The sequence below is a fragment of the Rhinoderma darwinii genome, chromosome 11 (assembly GCF_050947455.1).
Source record: "Rhinoderma darwinii isolate aRhiDar2 chromosome 11, aRhiDar2.hap1, whole genome shotgun sequence".
Lineage (NCBI taxonomy): Eukaryota > Metazoa > Chordata > Amphibia > Anura > Rhinodermatidae > Rhinoderma > Rhinoderma darwinii.
The window spans coordinates 28478687-28491281 of NC_134697.1; the positions used below are offsets into that span (position 1 = coordinate 28478687).

A 12595-nucleotide genomic window follows, 5' to 3' on the forward strand; every position below is an offset into this window, starting at 1 on the left:
TAAATAATGATATTTATTCACTTGTATACATACAAACATACATGTAGGATGTGTGACAGAACGTTACATGTGCTCCACTGAGATGTTCCAGAAAAATACTGTGAATAATTTCATAGGCCTTTATAAATTATAGCATGAAAGAGGGTCACTGTTGGTTTAAAGGGTAACTAAACGTTCAAACCTCTGACATGTCATAGTGACATGTCAGATGTTTTGATTGGTGGGGGTCCAAGCACTGAGACCCCCAGCAATCGCTAAACAGAAACGTCAGAAGTGCTTGTGTGATCGCTGATCCGCTTAGTTTCTGTTTGGCTTTTTCCGGAAAGCCGATGCAGCGGAGTATGTGCTCATAGACTTTTTATTGGGTCGGTACACCGATACATTGATTTCCGGAAAAATCCAGAAGTCAGAAGTTTGTTGAACGTTTAGTTACCATTTAAGTTATTCCCGTTAAATAAAAACAAATAAAATATATTTCTCTGTAGATTTTGCTTGCATTGGGTTAAAATATATGTTAACTTATATAACCCACATCTGCTTCACTTCTGTTGCCTCCGGCATACTAGACAGCTTCAAATGCACTTGGAGGAAATAATACTTTTTAACTGGTCTGTCTTGCAGCGTATTAAGACAGGTTCAATAGGCAAGTTTATTTTGGTGCATCAGAAAGAAGGTTTTACAGATCTCTCCATCTGTGGCCACTGAGCAACTAGACAGTGAAGAGGAAGGGAGGGTACTGCTCATTTAATGGTGATTAAAATCAGGAGACCAAGTAATTAAATAAACAGGCTGACAACATGCGGAGAGGAAGCCTGTCCTTGCCGCCTCTGTGCTTTCATTATAGATAAACATTTACAGTCGTTCTCTGTGATCACACAAATGTAGTAGAGTATGGTTCACATACTGTACATAAAGGATGTCCCTGCTCTATTTGTTAATAAAAATTTCCACCCAAATGTAAAGAATTGCCAAATATTAGTAAATCAGTTTACTTACATAGTTGCCAGTATTGAGGTCACTTTCAAATTCCTTACCATTCAGCTCTGCCTTAATAGCGCCCAAAAAATACGCCACACTTCTAAATTCACCCCTGTTATAAACGTTATATACTAATAGTGAAATGCAGCCCCATATAGATAATAATAGAGCACCCAGATAAATAGTGTACGTTGCATTCATATATATCGTGTGTAACCATTTTTGCATAAATGTTTACAGTGTCCAGATAAACCGTGCATTTATTGCCCAGCTAAATAGTGTATACAGTATCAAAAATATGTTATAATCACCCAGATAAAGTGCATCCACAGGAAGTGCATCCATATTATAAAGTGCATCCACATGAAGTGCATCCACATGAAGTGCATCCATATTATAAAGTGCATCCACAGGAAGTGCATCCATATTATAACGTGCATCCCCAGGAAGTACATCCATATTAGAAAGTGCACCCACAGGAAGTGCATCCATATTATAAAGTGCATCCACAGGAAGTGCAGCAATATTATAAAGTGCATCCACAGGAAGTGCAGCCATATTATAAAGTGCATCCCCAGGAAGTACATGCATATTAGAAATTGCATCCACAGGAAGTGTAGCCATATTATAAAGTGCATCCACAGAAAGTGCATCCATATTATAACGTGCATCCCCAGGAAGTACATCCATATTAGAAAGTGCACCCACAGGAAGTGCATCCATATTATAAAGTGCATCCACAGGAAGTGCAGCAATATTATAAAGTGCATCCACAGGAAGTGCAGCCATATTATAAAGTGCATCCCCAGGAAGTACATCCATATTAGAAATTGCATCCACAGGAAGTGTAGCCATATTATAAAGTGCATCCACAGGAAGTGCATCCATATTATAAAGTTCATCCACAGGAAGTGCATCCATATTATAAAGTGCATCCCCAGGAAGTGCAGCCATATTATAAAGTGCATCCACAGGAAGTGCAGCCATATTATAAAGTGCGTCCACAGGAAGTGCATCCATATTATAAAGTGCATCCACAGGAAGTGCAGCTATATTATAAAGTGCGTCCACAGGAAGTGCAGCCATATTATAAAGTTCATCCACAGGAAGTGCATCCATATTATAAAGTGCATCCACAGGAAGTGCAGCCATATTATAAAGTGCGTCCACAGGAAGTGCAGCAATATTATAAAGTTCATCCACAGGAAGTGCATCCATATTATAAAGTGCATCCACAGGAAGTGCATCCATATTATAACCTGCATCCCCAGGAAGTACATCCATATTAGAAAGTGCACCCACAGGAAGTGCAGCCATATTATAAAGTGCATCCACAGGAAGTGCAGCCATATTATAAAGTGCATCCACAGGAAGTGCAGCCATATTATAAAGTGCATCCATAGGAAGTGCAGCCATATTCTAGAGTGCATCCAGAGGAAGTGCAGCCATATTATAAAGTGCATCCCCAGGAAGTGCAGCCATATTATAAATTGTATCCACAGGAAGTGCAGCCATATGATAAAGTGCATCCACAGGAAGTGCAGCCATATTATAAAGTGCATCCACAGGAAGTGCAGCCATATTATAGAGTGCATCCACAGGAAGTGCCACCATATTACAAAGTGCATCCCCAGGAAGTGCAACCATATTATAAAGTGCATCCACAGGAAGTGCAGCCATATTATAAAGTGCATCCACAGGAAGTGCAGCCATATTATAGAGTGCATCCACAGGAAGTGCCACCATATTACAAAGTGCATCCCCAGGAAGTGCAGCCATATTATAAAGTGCATCCACAGGAAGTGCAGCCATATTATAAAGTGCATCCACAGGAAGTGCAGCCATATTATAAAGTGCATCCACAGGAAGTGCAGCAATATTGGTTGTCACTTTTGAATTTGCTTCTGCAAAACGAACAAACTAATGTTATCAGAATTTTAATCAACAACAAAGTGACAATTAAAGGGGTTTTCTCATAATCATTATTTATCACCTATCCAGAGGATAGGTGATAAATATCTGATCGGTGGGGGTCTGACCACTGGTACTCCCACCAATCACGAGAATGGGCTTACTTTGCCGTTCCTGGGAGCCCCATACAAATGGAGTGGTAGTGCACCACCTCTTCAGCAGCCCCATGAAAATGAATGGAGTGGTGGCCAAACATGCGCACTACAACTCCGTTCCTATGGAGCTCTCAGAAACAACAAAGAAAGTCCATTCTCGTGATCGTTGTGAGTCCCAGTGCTCCGACCCCCACCGATAAGACATTTATCACCTATCCTGTGGATGGGGGATAAATATTGATTATGGGTAAACCCCTTTAACTTTCAGTTGTTAAGAAGATAATTCCAAATTGACAACCAATATGGCTGCACTACCTTATATTGCAAAAATTATAATGACTGCTGAATGAAAAAAATGGCAATATATCTGTAAATAAAAACAAAATATAAAACAAAAAATATAATTAACCCTGCTTCAATTTGAAGTTTATAATACATGGCAACATAATATTTATGTTTTATCACCTTCAATGTGGTTTTCTCACTATAGGAAATCATAGCAAATTGCTAGGATATGCCATCACTTCCTCATCCGTGGGGTCACTTCGACAGAACCTCAAAATAAAAGTAGTTGTAGCGGTGCTTAAGGGTTATGGCTCCCAGATTTTCCCTCCACAGTGATTCTCCCGGCTACCCACGGTCAGGGAATCGCAACACAGCCCCATTCACTGTATTGCAGTTCCCTGTACAGCAGGGGGCCAAGAACGTCGCCGTGCAGGTGAAATGCAGAGGGTACCTCTACCCCTTTGTTTTTGGGATTGTTTCCCAGAGGTTAGACCCCCACCGAACAGAATGTTATTTCATACCTAAGCAATATGCCATAACATTCTTAGATGGGGAATACCCCTTTAATTACTTTACAAACCTTTCATCAAATTCTATTCAACATGTTCATCTATTTTTCACAGGACGATATCCAAAGCTGGTTTTCCACTTTGATCTCAAGAGAAATATTTTATACTTCATTCTGGAGACGTATGTACCATCTATTCTTCTAGTTGTACTCTCCTGGGTGTCCTTTTGGATCAGTCAGTCTTCAGTACCAGCAAGAATATGTATAGGTAAGGACATTTTTTATTTATATACAGGACGACAAGTTCTTAAAGAAAATGTCCAGTTTTTAATACCATTTTTAGTTCCAAAATTCTGTGCTGATTAATTTTAGGATGTTTTTATGATACGTTATGATTTATAGCAGTTCGATTTTTGTATGTCTGTGTTACAACTCAAGTTCAGAGATAAAATTTGGGCTGCCGGCAGCCACCACTGGGGAAAGCTTAATTAGATCTCCCCCTAGTGGTGGCTACAGGTATCCGGAAATTTATTATTTGACTCTATGATTATACAGAGGATTTAGAGCTCTTTACAGAACAGAGCTCTATCCCTTATAAAGCGAAAATGTGAAATACATCAGCGTAACACTTTGAACCTATTTAAAAAATAAATAAAAATTAAATTAGTGATTTAAGATGGACATTCACGTTAAAATCATTCAAATGTACCTAATGACTTCACACAGGGTTTTATTTTATTATTACTGGTTCCCACTGGCAAACATATAGGCCGACATTTATAAATGTATTTGCACCTTTACTGGTACATTAAACACAAAAAAAAGTGTCTTATCTGCTATGTGACATATTTTTTAACAATTTGCGTCAGAATTTCGTGCCATTTGCGGCATGCTTCTCAGGCTATGAAATTAGAGTGAAAAGTAGGTGTTGCTTACTGCTCGGCCAGGATTTCAACACCTTTGTAAAATGAAAGAAGTCACAACGGAGAGAAGAATTTGCATCTCTACTCCACATAGGCCCTGGCATAGAAAAATTGTGCTGAAATTTTACCCAGAGTGAAAGTTTAATGGAAGTCATATATTTCAATAAATTAGCCGAGCTTTAAGTTGAACGTTGAATAATATGACCATACTTTTGATAACTTTGATTGTGCGCCATAGTTTCACAGCAGTCTTTATTTTTCTGCATGGGTCTATTCAGAAGGATTTTTTAATGTAAACCTCAGACAGAAACATCCAGCGTATGCTGCCCATCGTGTGAATGAGGCCCTTTGGATAAGTTGGGCGTATGCTCCTGGAGCTTTTCACGGCACTGCAAGGTGCAGTGTGAAAAGGCCCTAGCAAAGAAAATCCAATGGTCTTCGGGTCCGATAGTAACCTATTGCACCCCTGTGGGCGACATTATATTTTTTTTGTTCAAAACTTTTTTATCAGACTCCGATGTGTCTACTATATTGCATGGCTCTTGTTCACCCAGTTTCTTTCAGGTAATGTGAGGACCTGTTCACATTAGCGTTGGCTTTCCATTCCAGGGTTCCGTCGGAGGTTTCCGACGGGTGAACCCGCAATGGAAAGTCAAACTGAAACAGCAGCTTCCGTTTCAGTCACCATTGATATCAATGGTGACGGAAACATTGCTAATGGTTTCGGTTTGTCACCATTCCGGCAGGTTTCCGTATTTCTGACATAATCAATTGCGCAGTCGACTCCACTATTGATTCCGTCATTAAAACAGAAACCTGCCAGAATGGTCACGAATGGAAACCATTAGCAATGTTTCTGTCACCATTGATATCAATGATGACGGAAACGGAAGCTGTGGTTTCAGTTTGACTTTCCGTTGCGGAGTTCACGCGACGGAAACCTCCGACAGAACCCCGGAACAGAAAGCCAACGCTGATGTGTACAGGCCCTAAGAGAGATGGAGAACTTAGAAGTTCTTTTATTTGTAATTTTTTATATTTGTTTATTTATATTGGTTGGCGGTGTTCCCTCTAAGGCTTCGTTCACATCTGTGTCAGGGTCCCATTCTGACGTTCCGTTAGAGCTTCCCGTCAGAACGGGATCCTGACTGAAACAAACGGAAACCATAGGTTTCAATGGTGACGGATCCAGTGACAGTAGTTTCCGTTTGTCTCTGTTGTGCAAGGGTTCCGTCATTTTGATGGAATCAATAACGTAGTCAACAGTAGTTATTTATTCTGTCAAAATGACGGAACCCTTGCACAATTGAGACAAACGGAAACCATTGTCACCGGATCCGTCACAATTGAAATGAATGGTGATGCATACGGAAACCTATGGTTTCCATTGGTTTCGGTCAGGGTCCCATTCTGACGGGAAGCACCGACGGAACGTCAGAACGGGACCCTGACGCAGATGTGAACGAAGCCTAAGCTTTGCACTCTGGAAATGAAAGAGTTAAATTAATACATTAATGAGATTAACGAGCCCATTAAAAGCTTGTGCATTCTAAGCATGTGATCTTTTTAACCCTATCATTTCCAGAGCACACAGCTTAGAGGGAACTGTGCTGGTGGGACTAGCAATTTTTACAATCAAAGCAGTGGCGTAACTACCAATGTAGCAGCCATAGCGGCTGCTACAGGGCCCGTGCCATGATGGGGCCTGTCCTCCCGCCGTCACGGGCCCCCCCATGCCCGGTGGCGCTGCCAGCAGCCGCTATGGCTGCTACAGCGGTAGCGACGGCCGCATTCAATAGTATCTGTGTCCTTAGGATGTATATACGATTTAATACACTACGGCAGAGCAGGGAGGTATCTGATGACGTTACTGGATCACGCCGGCTTACGCAAGGATCCTGTCGGCGTTGATTCGCTCCGTTCGTCGCAGGAACAGGACCTAGATGAGTATGAAGTTTTTTTGGGGGTTTTCTTTTAGGGGGGGGTTAGGGCTGTGAATGGCACTATCTACAGGGGGGCTGTATGGCGCTATCTACAGGAGGGGGCTGTATAGCGCTATCTACAGGAGGGGGGCTGTATGGCACTATCTACAGGAGGGGCGTTTGTATGGTGCTATCCAAGGGAGGGGGGCTGTATGGCACTATCTACAAGAGGGGGGATGTATGGCGCTACATTAAGGGGGACTGTATGGCGCTATCTACAGGAGGGGAGCTGTATGGAGCTATCTACAGAAGGTGGGCTGTATGGCTCTATCTATAGGGGGCTGTATGGCGCTATCTACAGGGGGGCTGTATGGCGATATCTACCAGGGGAGGCTGTATGGCGCTATCTACAGGAGGGGGGCTGTACGGCGCTATCTACAAGTGGGGGGCTATATGGCGCTATCTATAGGAGGGGGGCTGTATGGCACTATCTATAGGGGGCCTGTAAGGCACTATCTACAAGGGGAGGTGGGGGCACTATCTACAAGTGGGTGTGACACTATCTACAGCGGGGACTGTATAGCACTATCTACAGGGGGCTGTATAGCACTATCTACAGGGGGCTGTATAGCACAATCTACAGAGGGGCTGCATGACACTATCTACAAGGGGGCGCTGTGTGTGGCACCCAGGGGAGGGGGACCCAGTCAAAAGTTTACTATGGGGCCCAGTCTTTCCTAGTTACGCCCCTGAATCAAAGTGTTCTGTAACTGCAAAGACCATTTAAGAAACAGCATCTATGGTTTACTCTTTGACTCCCTTTAAAATACAATGACAAAGAGCCATACATTCTTACAAAACAGATAGATACATGGATGTATTTGACATGATTTCTCAATAAAGTCAGAAGAATTGTAATGCCACTGGAGATGCGGACAATCTTCTTCTGCTATTTGACTGCTAAATCCAATTCAGATGCATGCACCGGCAGAGTGGCCTGGACAATGTTGGTCTTCATAGCTATGGAGTGATCTGATTACTTTATTCTAATGCCCAAACTTGGCCCCTCCAGTTCTTTACCTGGGCCCTTGACTTTGCAGGATGGACAGTGAGAAGAAATCACCAGTGAAGTAATGTTATAATGTTTCATGGAAAACTGAGTACGGTTCATCCTCATCATTGTTACCGTGTGCGCAGAAATTCCAGAGAAACCACAAACACCAAAATAATTTTTTAATTTTTTTTTAATTTGAATTATATTTAGCAGCCGTGTCATGAAAATATTACTGACACTTTATACCATTAAATAAAGGATCACAGTGACTCTCAGGTCAGCCCGGTGGGGACCACAGAACTTGCTGCGGTCATTCTCACTAGTCCACCATTGTTCTGAGTTGAGAGCCACTGGACCCGGAGATCCAGAGGAAGGCGAAGAAACCCCCCGGAGAGTTATACCTCAGGGGGGAAAAAAAATTCCTTCCTGACCCCACAAGTGGCGATCGGATATCACCCTGGAACAAATCTATTCTGCTGCATATTGTTGTAAATCTTTATAGAATTAGAAGCTCAGGAAAGCCGAGAACCTAGAGAAAGTGACACAACCTGCTCCTAAGAGCTTACACTCTAATATACCAATACTCTGCTCCTAAGAGCTTACAATCTAATATAACACTCTGCTCCTAAGAGCTTTCAATCTAATATAACAACACTGTCCTAAGAGCTTACAATCTAATATAACACTCTGCTCCTAAGAGCATACAATCGAATATAACAATACTCTGCTCCTAAGAGCTTACAATCTAATATAACAACACTGCTCCTAAGAGCTTACAATCTAATATAACACTAATATATCTAATATAACACTATGCTCATAAGAGCTTACAATCTAATATGAAAATACTCTGCTCCTAAGAGCTTACAATCTAATATAACAACACTCTGCTTTAATGGAAGGTTGCAACGTATCGCACTGTATAGTCATACTGTAAAGGATCTGCCAGACACAGCTTCTGTGTCGACGCCCGTGGTTAATCAGTCTGCATCTGTTCCTAGGTCTGATAGATGACTCGATCTGCTACTACTCAGGCTGGTAGACTGAGGAGTGGGAGAACCTATCACAGCCTGGCCAGACGGTTCTAGCTCCCGCCCCTTGGTCTATTTATACCTTCATTTGCTGCTTGTCCTTTGCCTGTGATTCTTGTGTTTCCTGGCTGTGCTGTTCCTGCTATTACCATTGGACCTCTGCTTCATATTGACCCTGGCTTGACTGACTATTCTCCTGTTCTGCTTTTGCTACCGCGTACTCTCCTGGTTTGACTCGGCTCGTTCACTATTCCTGTTGCTAACGGTGTTTCCGTGGGCAACTGCCCCTCTTCCCTTGCTTCTGTGTTCCCTTGTCTTGTTTTATTTGTTGTGCACAAAGTGAGCGTAGGGACCGTCGCCCAGTTGTACGCCGTCGCCTAGGACGAACTGTGCAAGTAGGCAGGGACTGAGTGGCGGGTAGATTAGGGCTCACCTGCCCGTCTCCCTATCGCGACATTACATAATCACAGGCCCATATACCTTTTCTACCCTGGTTCCAACACAACTATGGACCCCCTTGAGGCCCTGGCTCAGCAAATGCAGAGTCTCTCCCTACAGGTCCAAGCCCTGGCTCAGAGGTGCAGCCAGCGTGATGCTACCCAGGTAGTGCCCTCCACCTCACCTCTTGAACCCCACCTCAAGTTGCCTGACCGGTTCTCAGGAGACCGGAAGACTTTTTTCTCCTTTCGGGAGAGTTGTAGGCTCTATTTCCGTCTAAGGCCCCACTCCTCAGGTTCTGAGAGCCAGCGAGTGGGTATAATTATGTCCCGGCTCCAGGACGGCCCCCAAGAATGGGCCTTCTCCTTGGCTCCTGACGCCCCTGAACTTTCCTCTGTTGACCTTTTTTTTTCTGCCCTCAGGCTCATCTATAACGAGACTGACAAGACTGCCTTTGCCGAGAGTCAGCTGGTGACCTTACGTCAGGGTAAGAGACCCGTTGAGGAGTACTGTTCTGACTTTAGGAAGTGGTGTGTATCTTCTTTGTGGAATGACCCTGCCTTGAGGTGCCAGTTTAGATTGGGTCTGTCGAACGCCCTGAAAGATCTGTTAGTTAGCTATCCCTCTTCTGACTCTCTAGATCAGGTTATGGCTTTAGCGGTACGTCTGGACCGACGTCTCAGGGAACAACGACTTGAACGTTTTTGTGCCTTCTCCTCTGGCTCCCCTATGATGGCTCCCGAGGTTCCGTTGCTTCGTTCTTCCACGGAAAACTCGGATAAACCAATGCAACTCGGGGCCTCCGTGTCTCCCCAACAACGTAGAGAGCTCCGCAGGAAGAATGATCTCTGCTTCTACGGTGGGGATGAGAAGCATTAAGTGAACGACTGTCCCAGGCGTAAGAATAAGCAGACGAAAACTTCCGCGCCTAAGTGTCCATCGGAGAGGTCGCTTGGGCGCACAGCTATTTCTCGTAAATATGAAACCTAATACGATTTTGCTTCCCTTTCAGGTCTCTTTTGAGGATAGGTCTGCCACAGGCAGTGCCTTCGTGGATTCAGGGTCTTCTGCTAATATTATGTCTGTGGAATTTGCTATGTCTCTAACTATGCCATTGATTGATTTGCCTAAACCTGTCCCGTTAGTGGGTATCGACTCCACTCCACTTGCTAATGGTTATTTTACGCAGCATACCCCTGTTTTTGAACTCATTGTTGGCTCCATTCATTTGGAGCAGTGTTCTGTACTGGTGATGCAGGGATTATCGTCCGATTTGGTTTTAGGCCTTCCCTGGTTGCAGAGGCATAATCCCACGTTTAACTGGAATACTGGGGATATTACTAAATGGGGTAATGAATGCATGACGTCCTGTTTTTCTATTAATTTAATTTCTCTCCCTGAGGAGGTGAACACTCTACCTGAGTTTATTCAGGACTTCGCTGATGTCTTTTCTAAAAAGGCCTCCGAAGAGTTACCGCCTCATAGAGAATATGATTGCGCAATCGATTTGGTACCAGGAGCTAAGCTCCCTAAGGGTAGGATATTTAATCTCTCTTGTCCCGAACGTGAAGCCATGAGAGAATATATCCAGGAAAGCATGGCCAAGGCTTACATTCGCCCCTCTACTTCTCCGGTAGGTGCTGGCTTCTTCTTCGTAGGGAAGAAGGATGGTGGTCTTAGGCCGTGCATCGATTACCGAAACTTGAATAAGGTCACTGTAAGGAACCAGTATCCCCTTCCTTTGATTCCTGATCTATTCAATCAGGTTCAAGGGGCCCAATGGTTCTCTAAGTTTGATCTTCGGGGGGCTTATAACCTTATCCGAATCAGAGAAGGGGATGAGTGGAAGACTGCGTTTAACATGCCCGAAGTTCGTTTTGAATACCTCGTCATGCCCTTTGGGTTGTGTAATGCTCCCACGGTCTTCCAGAATTTCATAAATGAGATTTTAAGAGACTACCTGGGGGTATTTCTTGTAGTGTACCTTGATGACATACTTGTGTCTTCCAAGGACTAGTCCTCCCACATTCAGCATGTCAGGAAGGTGCTTCAGGCCCTTCGAGAAAACAAACTCTTTGCTAAAACCGAAAAATTTGTGTTTGGGGTGCAGGAGATACCATTTTTGGGTCATATCCTCACTCCTAATAATTTCCGCATGGACCCTGCCAAGGTTCAGGCTGTGGCTGAATGGGTCCAACCTGCCTCCCTGAAGGCGTTACAGTGCTTCCTGGGGTTTGCTAATTACTACAGGAGATTTATTGCTAACTTCTCGGTCATCGCTAAGCCTCTTACGGATCTTACTCGCAAAGGTGCTGATCTCCTCCACTGGCCTCCAGAGGCGGCCCAGGCTTTTGAGATCCTTAAGAAGTGCTTTATCTCTGCCCCAGTGCTGATTCAGCCTAACCAAATGGAGCCATTCATCGTGGAGGTTGACGCCTCTGAGGTGGGAGTGGGTGCTGTCTTGTCCCAGGGTACCAGTTCTCTCACCCATCTCCGTCCCTGTGCCTACTTCTGCAGGAAGTTCTTGCCCACTGAGAGTAACTATGACGTTGGCAACCGCAAACTCTTAGCCATTAAATGGGCATTTGAAGAGTGGCGCCACTTCTTACCGACCACAAGAATCTGCCCGGAGGCTAAAGCCGAGACAAGCTCGATGGGTGTTGTTTTTTACTAGATTCAACTTTGTGGTCACCTATAGGGCTGCGTCTAAAAATATTAAAGCTGATGCACTGTCGCGTAGTTTCATGGCCAGCCCTCCTTCGGAGGAGGATCCTGCTTGTGTTTTGCCCCCAGGTATAATCATATCCTCTGTTGATTCTGACTTAGTCTTCGAAATTGCGGCTGATCAAGGTTCAGCTCCCGGGAACCTTCCTAAGAACAAGCTGTTTGTTCCCTTGCAATTCCGGCTAAGGGTACTCAGGGAAAATCATGACTCTGCACTATCTGGCCATCCAGGCATCCAGGGTACCAAGCACCTCATTTCTAGAATCAATTCGGTGGCCTGGGTTGTCTAAAGACGTTAAGGCCTACGTCGCCGCTTGTGAAATTTGTGCTAGGTCCAAGACTCCCAGGTCCCGACCAGCAGGCTTACTATGTTATTTGCCCATTCCCCAGAGACCTTGGACCCATATCTCCATGGATTTTATCACCGATCTGCCTCCATCCCAAGGCAAGTCGGTGGTGTGGGTTTTCAGTAAGATGTGCCACTTTGTGCCCCTCAAGAAACTACCCAATGCCAAGACGTTAGCTACCTGTTTGTCAAACACATCCTGCGTCTCCATGGGGTTCCTGTCAATATTGTTTCTGACAGAGGGGTACCATTTTTTCATTGTTTTGGAGAGCTTTCTGTAAAAAGTTGGAGATTGATCTGTTCTTCTCCTCGGCCTTCCA

At 44.1% G+C, this 12595-nt stretch overlaps 1 protein-coding gene across 1 annotated transcript in view; it reads left to right on the forward strand.

Moving 5' to 3' along the window:
- Positions 1 to 12595, forward strand: part of LOC142664188 (gamma-aminobutyric acid receptor subunit pi-like) — a 65315-nt gene that overhangs the window by 36934 nt on the left and 15786 nt on the right. Inside the window, exon 8 of the mRNA XM_075843228.1 lies at positions 3953 to 4105. Within this exon, the coding sequence (XP_075699343.1) occupies positions 3953 to 4105 (153 nt within the window). The remainder of the gene's footprint in view (positions 1 to 3952; positions 4106 to 12595) is intronic.